The 23090-nt window shown below is 40.8% G+C and overlaps 1 protein-coding gene across 7 annotated transcripts in view; it reads right to left on the bottom strand.

The window, feature by feature from the left end:
* The window catches only part of EMCN (endomucin), a 55642-nt gene that overhangs the window by 6554 nt on the left and 25998 nt on the right, over positions 1-23090 (bottom strand). For 2 of the 7 annotated variants that reach the window (XM_051790506.1, XM_051790507.1), the window contains exons 5-10: positions 22083-22205; positions 15234-15266; positions 11837-11905; positions 10187-10282; positions 8451-8475; positions 7663-7724 (exon numbers count right to left, since the gene is read on the bottom strand). In XM_051790506.1, the coding sequence (XP_051646466.1) occupies positions 7663-7724; positions 8451-8475; positions 10187-10282; positions 11837-11905; positions 15234-15266; positions 22083-22205 (408 nt within the window). The other 5 variants (XR_007904983.1, XR_007904981.1, XR_007904984.1 and 2 more) reach the window with 5 other exon arrangements.

Here is a 23090-nt window from a genome sequence, read left to right as displayed (position 1 = left end):
CAGTTTGAGAAAGAGGTCTTAGGCAGAATATTTGGAAAATGAAATCAGATTGATACTGACATGGAAGTTTCAGCTGTCAAACAAACTCTTCCATTACACTCTTTATTTTCCCTCTCATTCCCCAGAGTTGCATCTGTTTGTTGATTTTTTGTCTGAAACTGGATGGCAAACACAAAGACATAGGCACCATGAAGTCTCTAAGCACTACTGTGATAAAATGCAGACAGATCTGTAGTTACACTGTTCAGTTTATTGCCACAGGAGGCTGGAGATATCCCAGTGGACAAGACAAATCCATGGAATTAGAAGCCACTGAAAACTATGAAACACCAAAGACACAACGTCTGATTCAGGAGGTCTCCAAGCCGCGGGCTGCGGAAGGCTATGCTGGAGGACTCATTAATGTACTCCTTTCCTATTTGTTATCCTTCCCTTCACATCTCATGATAGACACCCTCAGTGACAGGATTTGGGGCTACACAGATCCAGGATCTGAGCAGGTAGAGCTGGCTCAGATCATTGTTTCTCAGCTTCAATATTAAAGGAGATGGTGTTCTAGCAGCAATACAGCACTGGTCTTTCATACACACAGCCTTCCACATGTCACCCCTGAAAGACTTATGCTGCAGCCTTGCCCATCGATTCACCCCAGTGGACCAGCAACCCGGCACTGGGCCCAATCCAATATACACTGCATACATCCTCCTCTAAAATGCAGTCATGCTGTAGAAGGATAAAGATAAGGAAGATGCAATAGGAAAATTTTGTATTCATAACTCCTCATCCTTCAAAGTATTTGTTTCAAGTCCATGGAAAGTAGACTGAGTGCACAGATCTGCAAAGTTAAATGATAACCAGGAAAGAAATAGTACTGCAGTGAAAATGCAGGGTTTTCTTCCTAATTAAAATTTCACTTGTGTAGTATTTGTTTCGATTTTCCACTCACAAATATACTCATTTCCAACTATTATGATGCCAGTGAATAAGTAATGGGCACAATCAGCTGAAATTACACATTGTATAAAATCAATTTTGAAGCACTGAAACAAACATTTCTTTGTCTCACCGTTGTGGAAGGCTATTGTATTAATCTCATTGTAATTTGTCCCTCCCCCCCCATTTGATTAAGAATCTGAATATATTATTCAGAATACACATACACTGCAGAACATCATGACAAAAAGAGAGTACAAAATGAGTACTATGAGTACAGAAAGTCTTTGACCTGAGCAAAGCCCTCTGACATTACTGGGAAAGCTGGAAGAAAAAGGATAAAAAAACAATCTTTGACATAAAAAATAGGCTGTATTGCATCTCAGATTACATTGTCTGTAAGAAAAAATGAGTTGTGCTGTTATTTCATTGTAATATCTGCTGCTGAGAAATTGCTCATAAGTGGCAATCAGGTTCAGAGCAAAAAATTAAAGTGAGCTTTTAATAAAATCTGATTGCAGAAGCCTATCTTTTACAAAAGTATAAAACTACCTCTGCAGAGAGAGGAATCAAAATGTCTATTTTTACCGTGCTGAACCAAAAGACTGAGAGGTGCATTACAGATGCTGGAGAACAGCCTTAGGTGGGAACCAGCGCCTGGGTGCAGTGGCTGCGTTTATTGTGGGCCAGTGGGCCCAGCACCTGCAACATGCTGCAGCACTCCCCTGCCACACACTTCCCCCACAGCCCTGCAAACTGCTCCTCACCACTGTCAGCGGGACAGAAGGATCTGTACAGCTCACCATGACAGAGAGGGAGTGTGCAGAGATGTCCAGGTGAGGGACAGGAAGGCAATTGCTGCTCAATGGGGAGCAACGAGTGGGAGGAGGCTCCTTCACAAGGTGCATCTCAGAAAACTGCAGGCTGGAAAGTTAACAAATGCTTCACAAATGGAAACATGACTTGACCCTCAGCAGTCTGACTGTAAGAGACTTCTTTAAAACCCCTTGAAAACATGCACCGTTCACAAACCGAATTAGAAATAGAGAAGGAAGTATGTGCTATTTAATGCCTTTGACTACAGTTTTGTCCAAAAATTTTAGCTGGAAGGGTGTGCAGTCAGATCTTTGTGGTGTAAGTAAACACAGACTCCAACCATGAGCTGCAAAAGCTGAGAAAGTTTATTCTTCAGTTTCTGTGAAGACAGAAAACACAACTTCAGGCTATTATACAATACAAGGTTAAAAAAATATAGTGTCAGACAATGAGAAAGAGAAGGAAAGAGAAGGTGCTTGATTTCTCTCTCTGTTGCAAGGGGATCCTTTTCTATGAAGCAGCTTCTAGGTTTCCTATCTGCAGGGGAAAAAAAGTAAGGCACTGAAGCAACATCTCATAATAGGAAAAACAAATAATCAATATCATATCCTCATATTAGTAGAAACACCCTCTCTTACCGTTCCTAAACACACAGCATGCCAGAAGACTGCTCTTTGCTCACCTATGTTGCTCATCTTGCAAGTGAGAGGAAGAGGGAAGGGAATTTTCAATGACAGAGTGCCTCACCTGGGAATTCAGCTTCTTCAACTGCTCCTACAGGCATCCACCTGGATACTAGACACAATGAGAAAGAGATGAAAGTCCCAATGCAGGTTGAGAAACCCTATGGCCCACTACAGAACCATGCCCCCTGGCAGGGGTAAATTTCCCTGGGTTGAGCCCTTAATGAGGTAAAATGCAAAGATTTCTTACCTCCTTAAATGCCATGGTCCATGCTCAGATGTACTCAGCATAGCAGGAACCAGCTCCCAATGTGTCCCATTATACCAAAACCACATCTACGGTTTGATGTGTGAGGCAGAACAGTTAAACAGTCTCAGCACTTGGAGGTTCACTGAAAGCAGGGACGCTGATACTGTCATTAAACTACGTTGTTTCAGAAGATCACAGGATTTTCCAAGTCCAAAGCCGACCACCACACTGGGTTGTCTTGAGGGATGCTGAACTTTATTTGCATTCCAGTGACCAAGGCAAGTTTTTTTGCTGAATGAGAGCAAGGGGTTTTTCATTGTTCTGGGATGATTATGGTGTTTGGTCACTAGGTATAATAGAGTCACCAGCCTCTGATGTGGAAGGTTGGGAATTCTCAAAGCCTTTACAAAGACTTCGGAAAAGCGGGAAGTCTGGAGGAATGATACAGGCAAAAACTATGGTCATCTCAAATAGGCTGAAGTTCTAGGGTCCGACTAATCTATGCCATGAAATCCCGTATATCTTCATGGCAGGCAGCTCATCTTGTGCAAGAGATGCGCCCAAGATGTGTTATGAAAATCAGAGAGGAGGTAGAGCCAGTTGAAGTAAGAGATAACAGCTGTAAGGTCATGATTACTGTTGAACAATAGCAGTTTTTGGAAGAGATGTGGAGCATATGGGGAATGCAAGTTCTTCTGCATCCTCGGTTCATGCTATTTTGTACTGCACTGCCATCTGAGAACACCTCTAGGTGTTGACTGATCACTTTCTCCAGTGTGATTACAATGTTAAAGGTGGTTTTCATGTGACAGGTTAGGTGTCTCCTCAAATATCCATGTTTGCCTGGCACATTTTCACAGCTCTGTTTAGTAGCAACACTCGAATTTTCATTTTTGTCTGCAGTGAGTACCTTGGGAAGCCATAATGCAAACATACCAGGGATCCTTTTCCAGCCACCTTCTATTCCAGGTGCATCACCAAAATCTGAGCCACATCGACACCAAGCTTTGACACCTTGAATATCCTTTCAGAAAATTCAGTGTAGAACAGGCAATACCCCTGCAGGTCGAGTAAGTCATATCCTACCCTATTATCTCAAAAGAGCTCACTCTGGTTAGAAATCATGCCCTAATGAATCAGCTTATGCTTAGGTGCCAGAATTATACTGAACAACTCTGAAATGTTATGTTAGCTGCACATTCCTATGAACTTTATATTGAATACTCAACTGGTGTGCTGCTACTATGTACGTTTTACGTGCTCTAGAATGGGTACTCCAGGCAAGGGCCATAAAAGAAAATTGTCAAGTCGTTACTTAAGTATCAATATTTCTATCACACATCGTTCATCTGTATGGAGTAGCCTTACCGCAATCTCTATTCATCAGCCTTTCTGTACCTGAGGAATTTCCATCCCTCAGCGTTCTTCATGAGTCCAAAATAAGTGATTAATACCTTTTTACTGGTTTTTCAGTGTAATACGCAAGAACCCTTACATAAAAAGTTAGGTCTGTTTTCAAGACAGCCAATACTTTAACACCATGGATGATGGTATTGATCTCTTAGTCATCAATTAGAACCCTTCATCTTATATTCTCAGGAAATACATCTATCACTGAAAAGCCAAATGTGCAGTTCTGTGAGCTATGTTGAACCTCAAATAAGAAATATTTTTGCAGGTAGATTTTCTAGAACTCTGTACTGTAGAAGACCATTTATTCTCCCTAGGGAGGATCACCCTAAATTTACCTCTAGAGTCAACATGAAATGGCTGCCATAAGTCTTGCATTTGTATATTAGTGTAAAACTTTTGAGATGATTCAATATCCTGAGCCTTTTTAACCAAGCAGTTTTCAAGAGGCAACTACAGGCACTTATCTTGCATCAGGCATTGCAGTTCACTGACAAATGTGCATGAAAAATTCAAGGTGTTTAGTTTTCTCTGTCTATTGTTTTTACTTTACATAAATTCTAAGGCACAACCAGTTGTGCCTTAGAGCTCAAAGCATCAGTAATTCCATCTTTCTGAGAAGAGTTTTAAAAAGTGAGAATATTAAAGCTCTATTTTACCTAGTGTTCCTGATGATACTACTCTATTAAAAATCATTATTTTAGTCCAGGATTAATTGACAACTATTGTTTTCCTGTATTCTTTCACATTAATTACAGGTATTTGAAATAATATTCTTTATTAAATTTAATTCAGCTATGCTCCTGAAAATGGAACCTTTTTTATTTCTTTCATTTTATATTCAGAAGTTAATTTTAGAAGTCCTAAAATAGGATCTTTCAGTAGTCAGTGGACTGCCATAGGTCAGTTCATTCCAGCTCAAGGTACATATCCAAGACAGACAGGATAAATAGCCCTCTGGACACATACATCTCTTTCAACTATGTGCAGCTGGCATAGCTTTTAGATAGATAAAATAAGGCAAGATTAAACTCATCATAACTCTCGATCAAGGTATATCATGCACAACACTGAGAAGAAGTTTATCTAGGTTGCTTGCTTGAACAATTTGTAGGTCATATCCTTATTTGTTCAGTATATATGGGGTTTCTTTACACTTTTTAAACACAATTATATAATCTCAAAATCTTCTGTTTGAAATGAAAAGTAAAAACTAAAAAAATATAATGTATAATTATAATAGAGCTTAATTTGAATGCATGTCAAAGCAGAACTTCATTGTACATATGCTTGAGCTTAGGCACCTGAGCAACCTATTGATAGAGGACGATGTAGATCTACCTGTAAAGTTAAGGCTGCTCTAAAGAACTTCCTAGCTTTAGTCTTTTGAATCACAACTTTTTGTCGTTTTGTTGGTACATACAATCAGAGGAGGCCACAACACACACTTTGTAAACAGCTGGATGAAGGAAAAAGAAGAACCCATTTAAAGAAGTTTTATGCAGTGCAATTGTTGTCAGCAGTTGTAAGAAGGACCACAGGTCAGACAGTTCTCGAGTCTGCCTATACCATAAGAAACACTTGCCTTTATGTCCAAGTTTTTAAGGAAGCAAGTAAATCTGATTCAAATGGGCAGGCACCTAACATCTTTGAAAATACCATCTTTGAAAATACCTGCGTGAGTGACAAATATTTCTGTAAGAAACAGGACCTTCTGTCAGAATGCTTTTAATTTAAGATGTAAAGTGACTCTAAAAACCTGGGCAAAACCAGGATTTCACTTTCTGTGAAAGCATGTTTAATTTTGAAACATATAATGATGTAAGAATGTGAGAGAAAATGGCAGCTAGTTTAAATATGAATTGTATTAATGAGGAGAGGGCAAGAATCTTGTCTTCTAAGTGGTTATGACTCATACCTTCTAATTATAGCATGTACACATCCTACTTCAGTAAAAAAGAATATCAAGCATACTCTGGATGAAAGATATTCAGATACTTGGTGAACTAGTGGCTGATTAACAGGCACCAGAGTTCATCTTGTGGGGGAAAAAAAAAAAGAGCCTGCAACTTTTCTTATTTACTCTGCTGTAAAACACAAACAATTCTGCTGCTGACAATGGAATTCTTTTGTTGTTGAAAGGGCACGAGGGCAGAATCAATCAAAAAATGTCTATGAATAAGTTTCTGACTTCATTCAGATTACAAAAAAATAAAATATTAATTTAGGAAAGCATATACTCAACTCTGTACTCAAAATAAAGCTAGAAGTCCATTCCCAAAGACAAATACTGAAAAAACCACCCCAAAACTAAGATTAATAATTTCCCAAATCACAAAGCTCTGAAATGCAGTCACTTAAGTGCAGTGGGGCAGAATGATACATCCTATGATGGAGTAGGTCCTTCTGCTCCTCCAGCCTCCTACCATGCTGCTCAGTATCGGCGAGGCTGTAGGGACCTTGCACGACTCTGGTTTGTTTCAAGGCCTGCAAGAGATGCCATGTGGGTCTTTTGGATTGCACAAAAGCTTCTGGGAGTTGCAGAGAAGGCTGGAGAGTCCAAACTGTGCCTCTCCAGCAAGTAGAGGATAGTTCAGACAAAGCACTGTATTTCAGAGGACTTCCCAAGGATTCAGACAAAAGGAGAGAGCAGCTATTGGTCAACCTCGGAAATGTCACTAGGAGAAACACATGGCCAAAACCCTTAAAAACAAAAAAGAGTTTTATACCTAAACAGTAGAAAGTAAGAGACTGTTTTTCTGGAAGGACTTCTGCAAATGAGGTGGGACCTACATGGCTGAGGAAGTGTAGGGTGAAGCTGGGCAGTTTCACCATCACTACCTCTACCATGACAGTTTTAAGGGTTTTGATTTTATTTATTTGTTGAATATCTGTGAATCAGATTAGTTAGAATTTTGTTCTGCCTCAGTCTTATTTTGTGTTACTCCATTTCTTGCAGAACCTATAGCTGCATCCATGTCTTTGCTTTGAGATTTTGCTTTCTTTTGTGCATATTATAAATAACCTCTGTTCCTTTAGGCTTTATTACCATATATTTTGTAAAAAACTGAAGAACAGGACAGAGGAATTTGCAATGAGTGTAGGATTTTTAATACAAAAGGTGGCTGAGTATAGGGCTGACTGAGTACAGGTTGCTTAACTCAACTCTGACAGAGCCTTGTTTACATAGGGCACTGACTCCCAAACCTTTTGACCCCTGGGATATTACCAGTCTTCAAACTTCCTTGTACAGCCAGATCTAGCTGATAAATACCTTGATCATCGTTACTCCTGAACAAGCCTGGTTGTAGATCATGTACCATCAATGATTTAAAAAAAATATTTTCCCTAAACCAGTCATACTTCTCACTCCCAAATACCAACAGCACAGACCGTGCAGCTAAACTGCAGGACCCCAGTCTGGGGATTTGCACTGTGGAAGAATTGTTTGCACTGACTTTGACCTGACAGGAACTAAAGATGGTTTTGCTATTAGAAACATCATCCCAAAAACTGCTCTTCTCTGAACTCAGAGAAGGAGACAGATATACACAGAGAGGAAATGCTCACCAGTCTCAGGAGAAGTTGTCTTCACAGAAAGAAGTTTGACTCCATCTTTGTCTGACTGGGCCCTGTTGAAATCAGAAAACATTTAATCAGACAGACAGCATGCATGTTGGTCAGCCAAACAAAACTCTAAGATTATGATCTGGAGAAGGCAGCAGCTATGCCAGTCTACACTGGCAGGATTGAAATGGGCTTTGCATGGGATCATGAGCAAGTCTTGGTGGTGGAAAACACCATATACCAACACCTCTGATAATACTTTTCTCTTAAAATATGTAATAAATTAAGTTTCATGATTCCAGGTTTTATCTAGCATTTCACAGAAGTACATCTGAGAGAAAAGAGGGAGTCATCTTTTTTCTGTCAATACAAAGCTTTTAGCCATGTTGAATTGCAAACAAAACATTGACAAGAGAAAAAACATTAACAAAAGTAGGGGAATGGGAAAGAATGGGGGGACAGAAAAATCAATGGGGGAAAAAATTGAAAAAAAAAATACTGGGCCAGTGAGTCCTGTGACACAGAATAAGCTGTTTGTCCATTCCAAAAGGATCCCCTGCAACACAGCTGAGAGTCATCACATTTCTATCCATGCTGGAACACCTGCTTGTCATGCATACGGGTGTACAATAACTGCAGGAACAACACTTCCAGCAGGATATTTCTCTTTGGGGTGGTAACTGCTTATTATGCTTAAGCAGAGAGAGATCAAAGAAAATCCTACACAGAATCTGCTGCATTTACAAGTGCCCTGTGATAGATCTCAAAGCAATGAAAAGGATTCAACCTACTGTTCAGCGCCATTCTCTTGTCTCTCTGGAAGAAGAAACAAAGGTAGTATCATTTTGATTGCTGGAACTCACTTAAATAAACATTTAGACATAGCTATTGCAGTTTCTGGCAGACAGCTTAGTTGTGATTTTGCAGTATTGCATTAAGTGCATTAACACAATCAAGCAGCTTGAATGGTAATTGTTATTTTTCTGGTCATCTATGAAAGTGAACTGATACTGCTGATACTGATGCTTCTGGAAACCAGGGAGAATGATAAGTGACTTGTCCAAGAGCACAACAGAAGCACATTTTTCCCTGCAGCTCCCAAATCCCTGGGTAGCTGGCACAGAGGACATAAGCATGGAATGGTTCTTGAGTACATAACAACTGAGCTAAAAGATACAGGGTGAGGGGAGTGAGGGAATATGCTGCCAGGCTGTACACCCTGGGGGTTTAACCTATCATGACATCTGAGAGCAGAGCCTGTCATCCTAATTGATGAGGAACAAGTTTCTCCCCAAAATGAATCATATACTGAATGTATTTTATGCTTATGTGCAAGTGTGGGCAGATGGATGGGGCCAGCGGGTTACATCAGAGACATGGAGCCAACTCTAGCTCCATGGCACTAAGCACAGGGGTTTCCACCCACAGGGGAAGCACACTGGATAGGTCTGGGCAAATCCTACAGGAAGCACCACAGGTATCTACTCTATCTTCCAAGTGAATTTGCTATTACAGTGCCTGATGGCATTTGTGCATAGGGCAGGCTGGTGTGGAAATGTTCTTCATCTCATATCTTTATCTCTTGACTCCAAATATTTAATAGTTTCCTAAGCAAGGATCACACCTTCCTCTGTTTATCTGGGTCTGTTCTTCCATGTCATTGCCTAAATTGGTTGTGACACGCTGTTTGCTTTGGTTTACAGCTTCAACACCCTCTTGTGATTTTGTATTTCCAAGGCCTGGTGATTTCACAGTTGAAGCTCTGCACGGGTCTCCTAACTCATGCCAGCTCACAGGGACAGAAAGACCACAGTCTGGATTTTGCATTTTCACTTAATGAAGAATCACACTTGCCTGTAGCCCACTTGGGCAACTCTGAAATATTTGGCAAATGGAACTTGATGGAACCCATTATCTAAAGTATTTAATGGATAGCAGTAAAGCAGATACTGACTTTAGCTGTCCTGTCAAAATGACTGCATCTGGAAATACTGCTTGCTCAGGGATTTTGTTCCCATGTACATTATAGTGTAACTAGAAAATTCTAGTCATGCATAATGTGTGTGTGTATCTGTGTCTCTGTGTGTATCAGGTATATCCCAAAAGAATATTTCTTTGCCTGTATCTAGAACAGAGATAAAATAAATATAGTGATTTTGTTAAACAATATCTTCAAACTTAGTTTTCACTGCCTATTTCTACCTGATTGACTGATTGTATTAGCACAGGTGTTTGCTAGTTCTTGGTAGCTGCAAAAATGTGAACAGAAAGCTTGCAGCATTACACATATTCTCTAAAAATCAGAGACATTTTTACTCACTCTGTTCTTCCTACTGATTTTGAAAATGAAGTGTTAGTTTCCCACTTTAGGCAAAACACTTCAAAATACAAGAAGGTTTCCCACCAGACTACCACAACAGCTATGGTTAAGGTAATCTAAAAGAGATCTTTTAACAATAAAAAGCACATTGATTGCTCCCCCTCCCTTCCCCCCCCCCCCCCCATCCAGAGAAAGCAAAACGAATACCTGGAGTTTTCTTCTGGCACATTTTGTACAAAGCCACCAGTGAGAAGACAGAGAGGGTAATGACTATCAGGGTGATAACAATTGGCAAGATAATACCTGCAAAAGAGGGAGAACATATTTTTGGCTGCTGCCTCTGGCTTGCGTTGCCTCTGTGTACAGGCACTTGCACACGCAAAGGTGAGAGGCATCTCCATCTCCGCCAAACCTTACCAATTTCTCAGGAGCAAGGTAGCCAGCTGCTCCTGGTGTCCTTCCAGCAACCACTGAGCCTCAGGCTCGGTGGCTTTGTGGAGGAAGGATTTAGGAACTTTCTCACGCCCTTACTCCTTCCCTGATATTTGTGTTGCACTGTGTAACTGGTTTCACCCATTTTCCAGTAGAAGAGCGAGGTTTCAGTACCTGCTCCACTGGGACTACCATAATCTTGATCAAAATATTCATGATTCACCCTCACTGCTGATGGCCCCAAAGATTTTGTGAGAGAGACATGTGTCAGAAATAAATTTTTCATAGGTGTATTTTATTTTTTCCTGTTGTTTTTGAAAGCAAGGTTTGTCTGAAATTCAGCAACAGAAGCGATTATTTTGCTTTCAACATTGTACACCCAGGAAGACACCAAGGAGTTACATAATTCAGTAACATTCCCCACAGCAGTTATAACCAGGGATAGAAAATGCAAGACCTCCTTTTAAAATGAGGACATTTCTTTCCTTTTATTATTTCCCACCATCTGCCATTTCCTGACAGGTGTTTCCCAGCCAAGAAGCAAAAACGGAAGAATTATGTAATGAAGAGAAGCTTTCCTGGGGAAATATATAAGCCCAGCTTCTCCCCATTTATCTTTTTTTTCTAGCAGCAACCAGACACTTTCAAATTTAGCAGGCACTCTCCCATTGCTGGCCTAAGCCTTGTTTTGGGGGGAGGTTGCCTTCCACAGCATCAGCCATCATGCTGCCTGATGTTTAGAGGTGGCATCTTCCATGTCTCCTGATGCAATTAGTACTTAATATTAATACAGGAGTGTGTGTGCATCTGTGAAATCAGAGGGAGAACGCAGAGACAAGTTTACAGTGGACAAACATCAAACTTGTTTTCCTAAGCCAGTACCCCGGGCAGGAAATAGCAGGTCTGCAGCAACACCCTTGCCCCAGAGATGCAGAATACTAAAATAAAATATTAAGTAACATGCATCATGCAAATATCAAGTGCTTAAAGAGTCTGCAGAAGACTGCCTTATAGACCTTCTCTACCATGACAATATAAAAAATATATTCATATAATACATTCATACCAATACATTCATACAATATGTACAACATGTACACGTGCAACTTTTTCAAATGTTTCCTTATGTCTTCTCTCACAGGGGATGATTGTTCACTTTTTTTTTTCAATTTTACCACTTTGAATCAGTCCTTGGGCATAATTGTGCTGCTCTACAGTGAAATCAATGTCAACTTGTTAAGTTCTGTTTCTCTTTGAGAGGAGTTTTATAATAGGCATTTAAATTTGGTTTCTAATAGGGCCTACATCAAGTAAGGCTGAAAATAAAAATGCCAGTTTCATTTGTCTGCTACTCCAATCACTCACCAAAAGCAAAACTGATCAATCGAAAACTCAAAAGCTGGACAATAAAGTAGGAATACTCACTAGAATAGTGGATATCACTCTCTGTCCCTTTCTCATCTTCTCCAGGACTGCTTCCACGACTGCCAGAAGCTAGACGTGCAAAAGAAATAGTGCCTTTCACGTATTGCCAGAAGTCACAAACAACTCACCCTGAAAAATTACCCTCTTAAAAGAACTTTTGTGTCCCCAGTTCTGGAGCCACTCGGTGCTTCACATCTGTATTTTTTCTCAATAACTCTCTTCTCAGATAACTTGGCAAGTGGGGTGGAAAAGTTTATCTAGTGTGGCCTAGAAGAAACACACACTTTACACGGTTGCAGTCCTCCCTGGGATCATCTGCTGGTCCACTTACAGGTTATAAACTACAAGTTTTTTCACTTTTATGAGCTTATGGTACTGTTCAATATTAGAAGAGAACTCTTTACAAGTAAAAAACAAGAAAGAGAGTGAAAATTAAACCTCTCTCCAAAAGAAGAAAGACCAAAATATTTCACTCACTGCTAATAAAATTTTTTTTTAAAAAAGTGCTAATAGTAGATGAAGAAGTCCAAAGAGGTGCAATATTAGTAGATAGTAAGTTTCTTGAGAGTTGTTATAGAAGGATGTGCATGCTCTCTCTGCCACATCTGGAGAGAGCAATGACTTCCGTGAGCCTCTGGGACATTTTTTAGGTCTGGGTATAAAGGAATGAATTTCTACCTTCAGGTGCTAATCTGAATTTGAGTTAGATATCAAAACCCCAAAATATTTATTACCTTGTTGCACACAATCTGTGAAAAAAACAATCACTGAACTTCCAGAGAGAAAATAGAAAACGCAAACATTTGTGTTTCCATAGTTACATTACATAGCACATGGGATTGTATTCCATGTTGGACAGAGGTTTGAGTAGACATGTGCTCCCTGCCACTGAAGAAGCTGACCAGCTGGATATTTCCATTGCCTGTTTAAATATCAGAAATGGCTCTCAAACAAAGGCATCTGGGGAAGGTGGCCTGTTAAGAAGTGGGCCCAGCAGAGACTCTAGCTCCATATATAAGCAGTGAGAACATGGCAGCAGCCACTGAGGTTTTGTTGGAGGCTCCACTGCTCAGGTACCTACTCACAATCTGCACTTGTACGGATGCACGGTTCCTCTCCCAAAGAACACAGTAGGGCTCAAATTGTTGGGTGGAAGCTATGAAGTTAACTGAGTCATTAAAAACAATTTCCCAGTGGCAATTTTGAGGTCTAGAATACAATTTTGTTTTACTTCCTTTGAAAGACATGTCCCCATTTTTACAGAAGCTTTTGTACAGGCAGTAATTGTAACTCTAGTCTGCAGAATTATAACAGTTGTCATAGGTTTGAAAAGAGATGTTGGAATTTTTTCCCAAATGCCATCCCCCCCTTCTGTTTCTTCCAGGATGGGGAGGGGGGTGGAGTGAAGCCACATGCACTGGGCAGCACAAGAGCAGGGGAAGGGGGAGTGCTCTCAGGAAACAGAGGTTGCTGCAGGGATGGCTAGAAGTCGGTGGTTCGGGGGCTTTTGGGGTTTTTTTTTTGTCCACAGACCAGACAGAGCGAGAGCCTGGTTTCAGCCACCTATTTTTCTTTTCCGGAGAGGAAGTTTTCTTTTTGTCCACGGGACACCTCGCGGAGAATGACACAGAGAGAGAGACAGACTCAGAGCAAGGTATTCTGCTTTCAAAGACTGCCCGTGGGAAAAAAGGATTTTTTTCATTGCTGGCTGCGAGCACACGTGACTGTGAGCAGCTTTTGAACTGCCGGGACAGTCCTGTCTTCCCCCCCACTCCCTGCGGTTGCCGCGGGTTTCTCCCTCCCACCTGGGGAATTGGGACTTTGTTTTGTTTCTTCTGAAAGTTTTTGATTTGTTGCTTATTCAGATTTTGTTAATAAAAAGCTCTTTCTCTTCCTTTTCCACACTTCCACCTGAAGTTTCTTAATTTCTAAGTTGTAATCTTCTTAAACTAAGACAGTAACAAACAAGGTTTGTTTGTCCCAGCCATGTAGGGCTCCCTCTTCCTTGCTGCACTGATTTTAAACTCAGGCCCGCTATTAAAAAATGGGTTTTGTGGATTTCCCTCTCCCGCCCATTCTCTCCCCTTTATTTGTCTGGCCATAGACAGAAACCACCATCACTTACTAAGTGTTTGTGTAGTGCCTAAATAATACAGCCACAGCTGAGACCTTTTGATGCTATAGTGTAGGAAACAACCATTGTCCAAGACCTTTATCTCTGTTTCTTTAAAGCAGAAGTTCTCTTTCCCATGGTGCCTGTCTGCTGAGGGGTGATAATGTAAGGATGGAAACTGAGCCATCATCAAGTGACTAAAATAATTCCTATGAATTCTTAATTCCATGTGACTGCTTTGGATTTCCCATGGAAATACTACTGCCCTTTTTGCTATCTTATCTGGTATACTACATGATATGGAGGGCAAGCAGGCAATTATCACAGCAATAAGTTACCCTGGATACTGACTGAAAATGTCAACAGAAACAAATTACACTGAAAAACATGAGCGTGTATCCCTGCATTTGTGGGGGAGATTTGTGCATCTCCTCAGGAGAACAACTGAGGATTGAAATCCACTGGCTATTTTCCTGATTATCTGTCAATTGACCAAGGTGTGAGTAACACAGGAAAGAAAAATCCAATAGCTTGGCATTTTAACTACTTGAGACCATCAATAAGTAATACAACAGCTAAAAAGAAACATTACTGAACGAAATAGATTCATGAACTAAAAGCTTTAGCTCATTTCTCCATGTCTTTCACTAGATTCTCACAAGCTAGCCCATCCTGTCTACTTTCCCTGATCTGGAAGGCATTTTCCAGTTATGGAATGATCTGGGATCAGAATAACAATTAATTGGAGAAGTACATCCATCATGGTAACAGGAGGGACAAGATTTTGCTGGCAGCAGCAGTAGCAAGAACTGCAGGGACCAGTACAGAAGAGACTGTTTCCTGACAAGCACGGAGAAAGGAAAATGAGACAATACAGGTTCATTAGCACAGGAAACTTGCCTTACTCTGGGACTTGCCGCTTCTAACTACAGGACAAGGAACAAGAGCCACTGACAAGAACAAGCTCCTTGGTAAACACTCTATTTATATCAGCTTCCCCTTGCATCACACAATACACCAGCCCTGGTTTTTTTTGTGCTCCCACCCTGTTTTCTTTCCAGTATCTGCTAATCCGACATAGTATACTATTGAAGTCACAGCAAAGCTACTCAATGCTACAAGTTGAACACCACTCTTCTGCTTCTCTGTATTATGCTTCAGATTCATTCTTCCTCTAGAGCCTCCTTGTTTCCCGAACATTTCCTTTCCTCAGGCTGTCCCTCTCCCACTCCACACCAGCATTTTCATCAGTGTGCATAGAGCAAACTCTTCTATCACTCTTACTTGTTGATTCCGTTGGAGAGCTCACAGGAAGGCCTGCAATAAAACAGAAGGAATAGGTTATTAGTATAGTTTTAGATATCCCAAGTCTTCACATCATGCAAACTATCAGACTCTAGCAACATGCTCAGTAAACCCACAACAAATGCTGCCCCAGAATGGACATGCTAACGCAGTTCCTAAGCCCAGAAAATCGGAGCTGTTAAAGTCTGCAAACGTCTCATAGATAGGAGCAGAATCAAAAGCCCAGCCTATGCTAGGTTGTTTTTCTGCTCAAGAGAAGAAAATCCTGAATTAATTGATACATTAAAAAAAAAACCTCCTCCTGCCAAAACCAAATAAGTGCCTGTGAGTGAATAGCTGACATTTAACTGACAAATAAGTGTTTTAATAAAAGAAAGTCAAATGCCTAATTGAGACACGTCTTCAAGTGTCACAAAATCCTTTAAAAACAAATCTTCATTTATTATCTTGGTGCTTTTGGCTAGCAGACTGCTGAGCAGCAGGAGTAAGAGGCATTGCTAATGAGGAAGAACTTGACCTTGCAGAGCACTGGGCACAATGCTTACTGGCCCACTACTGTCAGCTTCCTCCAGCCACTTCACAAGTTTTTGGTGCACAATGCTCATTTTCTGTTAGCTTTTTGTTAGCATGCTGCTGCTTTTGTGTGTCTAGACTGTAGCAGGCTTGGAAATAAAGGGCGGCTCTGAATACCTCACATTTGTAGCCTAGCCACAAACAACCATCACTCCCATAGTGATTTTTATTACATCACATTAAATATCTTCAAGTCACAGGGAGACGAGCACCTAACTCATCTGTGTCTTTGAGAATGTTCACCTGTGTGAACTAGAAGCAAAACCTTTATCTGCTTGTACAAGACAGACTCTGCTTTACCAGGGACAAGCGACTGACGCTCTGCCCACATGGTGAGACATTTCACACTGGATTACTGGGGCTACCAGGGGAAAGAATATCTCAGGCACTATATATCCTCAGCAGCCACTCGTTATATATTTTGAGCTATAAATTACAGAATCATTTAGGCTGGAAAAAACCTCCAAGGTCATTGAGCCCAACCTTTGACTGGTCTCCACTTTGTCATCTAGACCATAGCATTAAGTGCCACACCTAGTCATTTCTCCTGCACCTCCAGGGATGGTGACTCCACCACCTCCCTGGGCAGCCCATTCCAGTGCTTGACAAACCTTTCTATGAAGAAATTCTTCCCGATGTCCAACCTGAACCTCCCCTGGCACAGCCTGAGGCTATCTCCTCTTGTCCTATCTCTGGTTGCCTGGGAGAAGAGGCTGACCCCCACCTGGCTATGACTCCTTTTGGATAGTTGTAGAGAACAATAAGGTCTCCCCTGATCCTCCTTTTCTCCAGGCTAAGCAACACCAGGTCCCTCAGCTCTCCTCGTATGTCTTAGTCTCCAGACCCTTCAGCTGCTTAGCTGGCTTTCTCTGGACACGCTCCAGCACTTCAATGTCTTTTCTGTAGTGAGTGGCACAAAACTGCACACAGAATTCAAGGTGTGGCCTCACCACTGATGAGTACGGAGTGACAATCACTTCTCTGGTCCTGGACACACTATTTTTGACACAGGGCAGGATGCCACTGGCCTTTTTGGCCACCTGGGCACACTGCAGACTCATGTTTAGCTGCCGTGGACCAGGACCAACTCACCTTTCTCTAGGCTAGAGGACACTATAAAAGTCCTCCTAGTTGGATCTGTTCAGAGTTCACTGCTGCCAGTGCATTTGTGGGGAATGGGGCGCATCTGATCCTCTCCTGAGAGCTCCATAGAAGGACATGACCCACCAGCATGTCTTCCATGTCCCAGTTGTGCCAGGCTGGGGGACCATAGAGGGAGGGAGCATCATGGAGGCAGCTCTGACTCTGGGCAGGCATTAAGCCTCTCCCCTGAGTGCCCTGGGTTGCAGTGCTCCTCCTCCAAATCAGGGTCTCTAGGGAGTACAAATCTACTCTTATGCCCTCGCTGCACTTTCTGTGCATGGACTAATGATTTGCACAAAGACAGCTCCTACCACCAGAGCTGTAACACACATTATTCTACTGCTGTGAATGTACTCTTTGAAAACTAGAATGCTGCTCTTGTTTTTCTTCCTCTCTACACTCAATTAAAAACATGGATCACTTCAGCCACTGGGATGAAAATAACTGCTTTTGCTAATGATTTATGTGACAGAACTTTAACTGCATTTTAATCACAAACATTCATGAAAAGCATGTTTAGGTGGAAAAGCCAAGTACTTAAAAGTCAGCAGTAAGAGCTCTTCTTGAACTTACTAAATATTTGTAATGCTAAGTATCCTGAAGCTATAGTTACCTCACCCTGACTTCCTAGAATGCAGAGGATACTTTTTTCCTAAGCTTTTTGTTATCTCATCAATCCATCTGCCAAAAGCAATGTCACCTTGTTCAGAGAGGATCTTTGTGCTGATTCATTAGGTAATGTTTATACATTACCAACAAGACCAAGGAAAAGCTTTCAGGAAGTTAATAAATCATATGTCAAAGGAGGTTTGGAAAAACATGAAGTACAGAATGCAGCAGGACACATACCTGGCATTAAGGAAATATCCAAATATGATATGATTGCTTCTTACCAGAATACTACCTTTCCTTCAGCCTATAAGGAGTGGGATCCCATGGAAAAAAATACCATGTGATCACACAGCAGTGGTCAAACGAGCAAACTGTAAGGCTTTGTGTGTACGTATTCTTGGAGGAGGGCAGAAGACCTTGTCAAGTCTTACAAGTAGGTCACTTCTCTATGAAACTTCAAACCTTTTCCAAGTCTGTGGAGCTTTCCTATAAAAGATCTCCAAGACTACAATGTAGTTATACATTTCCGCTTAACTTCACTCTTAGAAGCAAGGTGAACTGTCTTGGCTCAAATTAAAACAAATAAATACATAGAAACAGCATGTCAAGCCCAAGACTGATATCCAAGTTCACCTCAAAGGCTTAACAGTTTGTTAAAGATGAATGCCAGTGACATTAGGCTCTGTGTTCAAGAAGGTTTGGGTGACAATGTACCCACTGGCACAAGCGAAAACCACTTTGCTGTCCTGGCCAGACCTTGCTGCTTCAATAAAAAGCAGACAGCAGAAACTACCCCAGGCAGGAAACATGACAGCAGCCCCCTGCCCTCCTTTCCTGAGCCTCTGTTATTTTTTAACAACTGCACATATGCACACATCTACACACAGTAGAACGACAAGCATCTTTCCTGAAGATATCTCACCCAGTTCTACTAGATCATGAAAAATTAAAATCATGAAAGATTAAAATCTTGTGCCTTTCTCTCTCTCTCTTCCCGTCTCCAGTATGCAAGCAAGGTGCTAGTTCATCCTCTGTTCAGAGATTGCTCAGTCCTGCCACACAAACAAATCTGTGCTTATTGGAGTGATTAAACAGGTGCTTCCAGTTTGCATTTGTTAAATAACCATCCAGTGCCCTTTTTGGTGAGGGCTCTCATGCTGCTGTTCTACAGAAAGAGGATAGAAGGAAAAGCAGCATTTCACTCACTAACATAGTTACTGTAGTTGCTGTATCTGCCTGTCCAGAGCTTACCACATCCTTTGGTGCTCCAAGTTAGGTGCTCTGCATAAATAATCTGGGAAGATTTCCAGATTCATAATGAAAAATGAGGTGTGCAACACTGGCTGTGCTGGGTTCCTTGTTGTGCAGTAAGGAGGGCAAGGATAAAAAATTTGGCATGTGACCATGGTTTGATTTGAAATTACCTGTCTGAGTCAGTTCAGTGCTAGTGAGAAGCCTGACAGATGGAGAAAGAGACCAATAACTAAATTCTCCCCGCTCTGCTCTCCAACAACTGCTACCTAAGCAGCCTGGATTCCCTGCAGTGTGCTACTTCTGTTTTTTGGAGTGCAGCCACATGCAACTGTGTTCACTGGCAAAACAAACGAATAAATATGGCTGATTACTCAGAGGGGATACCACAATATAAATCAAAGCAAAATTAAAAACTTGGAAAAACCCTTCTTGCCCTGACCATACTATAGATTTGTAATAGTGTTAACTGAGGCTTTTCTGTGTTTTCCATCTCCCAGAAACTTCTATTTTTGTGTCTCTCTCCTTGTGAAGGAGCTGAAGATACGGTGGGTAATTTTTACCTAATATCACTATCCTGAGTTCCTACACAGTTTGTGTACAGAAAGAGTCAAACCCTCCTAGTCTTACTCATAAAAAATTTTCTTAGGGAGATGCCTCCTGTGAATCAAGTGAGTAGGATTTATAATTGGAGGAGTGCAATAAAGATATCAATAGATGTAGCAGGTTGATTCATCTGACAGTTTATTATAATAGATCATTTAATTTTACCACCCTGCTGGGTGAATTTAAGATCACACTGCTTTATGGATTTTTTTTTGTTGTTTAGATCACAGAATGAAAAGCCACAATACTTGTTGTTTCTCAGGTGTATTTAGACTCTGACTGATCCATTAATCTCCAATTTTTCATTAATTAAACAAAAGGAGAAAATTAAATATTAGCAAGCAATCCTCCATGGAAGTGAAGAATGAGTAGGAGGTATATCATATATGACTGCCAAATTTGGAGAAGTGTGTGTGTCAATGGCACACATGCAGGTCGCTCTCTTTGCTAAAAACAGTCCTTATTGCCTTCTCTAGCCTGGGTGAACACTATGCAACCTCTCCTTTGTGGTTGCTGGTTTCAATCTTCTTTAATACAGCAATACTGTTCTCTGATGTTTCTCCAAGTTCTTCCCTAGGCTCCCCCACTCATTTCAGGCGCTCTCCAGCTCTCTGTAGCACTCCTCCCACACCCTGATCTTTTGATATGGTTGATTGGAAATTTCTCTGCAAAATATGCTTTCTTCTTTTTCTGCATCAAGAAAGGAAATTTTCACCAAAATGGCATTTTTTTTAAAAATGGAAAATGGTCTCAAAACTAAATGTATTTAGCCAGCTGAATTATTTTGTCTGATCATACCAAATAGAAACATTCTGTTGTGGATAAATTTCAGATTAATTTGTCTTCCCCTGAGCTCCCTCGCAGAGATTGTGGCTCAGGTACCTTCAGCTTGCAATCCCCTATGGGCTGCACCTACCAGCCTCTGCTCTGGTGAACGAAAGGTATCCAGCCCTTGTATAAGTCCCTGAATACAAAATTTCAAAGACCTAGGAATACATAATCTGATGGCAGTGAGAGAGTCAGCATTTCTTCTAGTCTCAGCACAGAATGAAACAACTGACTTCACACTTGCATTGCTTTAAAGTTATTAGGGTGCAGCATATGGCTTTTCTTGGCCCTGAGCAATTGCACATAGGAGAAGAAATCTATTTAGGAGGGATGAAAACATTTTTTCCTAAAGTCTTTAATGTATACAGAGAATAAGGGAGCGAGGATAATTCTAAGGTGTAACCAGTTGGGATAAGGTATGTAACACTTCAGGGTGAGTAAGGGGATTTCTTGGATATATGAGCTGCAAGAAAGAAGCAAGGAGCTTGTGCTGTGAGGAGACAGGAGAGGTGACAGTGTGGAAATCCTGGTGTGGGAGGAAGTGATTTCAAAATGGCAGTTTTATGGGCACCCAGAGTACTGGCTATGCCAAGCACTTAGGCTGACTCCCCTTGGATAGGTAGGTCCTTTCTGTCTCAGCCAGGCAATTATAGTTCTGGCATCTTGGGTAGTCTCTGAGCTCAAGAAGATTTATTGTTTTTACTGCAAAGTGAGCTGCACAAGATGATGACTTTTGCAAAGGAAGTTTTTTACAACCAAGGAAGGTTGTAAAACTCTTGACAAATTTTACATGTAAAATGTAATGGCACAAACAATGTATTAGATAATTCAATACACATGATCCATAGTCACATATGTATTACGATTTAATTTTAATCTGGAGAATTTACCTGTGTGAGAGACTGTTGAATCAAAACAGTTATAATTTACTGTTTTATTGCAGTATAACAATGGTGAGGTTTCTATAACATGCACATATCTGCTAAAAGACACAAAATCTAAAAGGATAGTCAGAAACTACAGGTCACAGTATATCTGTTATGGGCAATGGGCTTATTGAAATAATTGCAGAGGATCCTCTCTAAATCAGTGGCCTTGGGTTAAAAATGAAAAATTCACAACTTCCTTAAAATGTTTATTATAATATCTTTTTGCATACTTCTGGGCATTTCTGTGCATACTGAGCATGATATTGCTCCATTTTATATCCAAACCTATCCTTTATGAGGAAAAATCGCAGTACACATACATGCTTATCTCTCACAAACACAATCCAGAGTTGCAAAAGGAGTCTTGTATCCCTTGGGGGATGTTAAACATTAATAATAATAAGGATATGCAAACAATGACAGCGTCCTTGTTGGATTTAAGCACATGTAGCCGAGAGTAAGTACTGAATTAAATGGAGGCTCAAGAAACCATAAGAAAACCTGAATAAGTGGTTTTTCAAAATATATGAAAGTCAAGCCAGCTAGAAGCAAAACAAATGATCACTTATATGACCTGGCATCTGCATTCACCACAGTGTTTCTTAGTAGGTGCATGTACCAAAACACACCCACATATGGCATATATAAAGATTACTACTATCACTTGTAATTTATATCCTCCTCTAATGACACTGAGTATCTCAACTGAATGTTTTGAAGTTCACCCATCACTCGACACAACTTCATGGCTAGATGACATGGACACAGTGTACCCTGCATGAATAAGGAGATGTGGTCCTCATTCCAGAACTATGAACATCAAATGAAGATTCAAAACTATTTGCATCATTTGTATAGAAGAAGAGTGTACATTTTCAAGGATTACCTGAGGTTCCAGAAGAAGAAGTGTTTATTTCTGGAGAGACTGTAGAAGAATAAGATGATCCCTTAGTAGATGAATCTTCCGAACTCCCATTTTGTGGCAACTCTGTTGCACTTGCTTGTGTAGCTGGAAATGAGACAGATGTTCAGGTAAGATACACTTGTCTTAGGCTCTGGACCATCCCTCAGACAAATGCTCCAACCATCATAGAAGATACTTAAGGTCAGAAAGCACTACAGCTTCTGGTAACTGCTTGTCAAGCAATGAACCATCCCTATGGAGTTGCTACTACTGGCATAGTTAAGGCATCTTTAAAGCACATTCTAGCAACAGAAACAGCCTCACATCTGTGCCAGAAGACATCTCAGAGCTCTGACTTGGAAGTCCAAGATAGCTAGACAGTCTTGCACCAAGAGCAACATGAGCAGAAGACAGAAGCTCAACTTATTGCCCTTTGTATGTTCTTAATTTGAAAATAAATAAATAAATAAATAAATCAAGCTTCAGCCACAACTGCCACATAATGTGATATTGTATAAAATTTTAGGGATTGTAATTAAGTATGGAGTTAGTTATTTAATTCTGGGCTGTTTAGGCCTAGGAAATAATATACCCCTGAAAATTAATATATGAAAAAGTCAAGTGTCTTATTTCTGCTCTCACTCAGCCAATAGAAGATCAAGACCATCTGTGTCAGAAGATTTGCAGCCTAAGGTGAGTCCAAGACAATGGTGCAGGGCACTGCCTGAGCCCAGAGAACTGAAGGTCGCCAAATGACTACAAGAAATAATTTAAGCTGTTCCAGCACTGCTGATAACTCCTACGCATACACTCCGACCTCAGCATAACAACAAGCAAGACAGTCCCTACTGAATAATACATGGGGTGCCCAAGAGTAACCTTATACTTCCTTTCGGTTATAAATCAGAGATGCGACTGAGCTGTAAGCTGTTTTCAGTGCCCCTTCATATGAATTTCAAACACTGGAATTAAAATGACTTTAATACATGT

This window comes from Manacus candei, unplaced genomic scaffold (genome assembly GCF_025592945.1).
Source record: "Manacus candei isolate 608988 ecotype Guabito, Panama unplaced genomic scaffold, ASM2559294v1 h1tg000028l, whole genome shotgun sequence".
Classification (NCBI taxonomy): domain Eukaryota; kingdom Metazoa; phylum Chordata; class Aves; order Passeriformes; family Pipridae; genus Manacus; species Manacus candei.
This window is presented reverse-complemented; position numbering and strand designations above follow the sequence as displayed.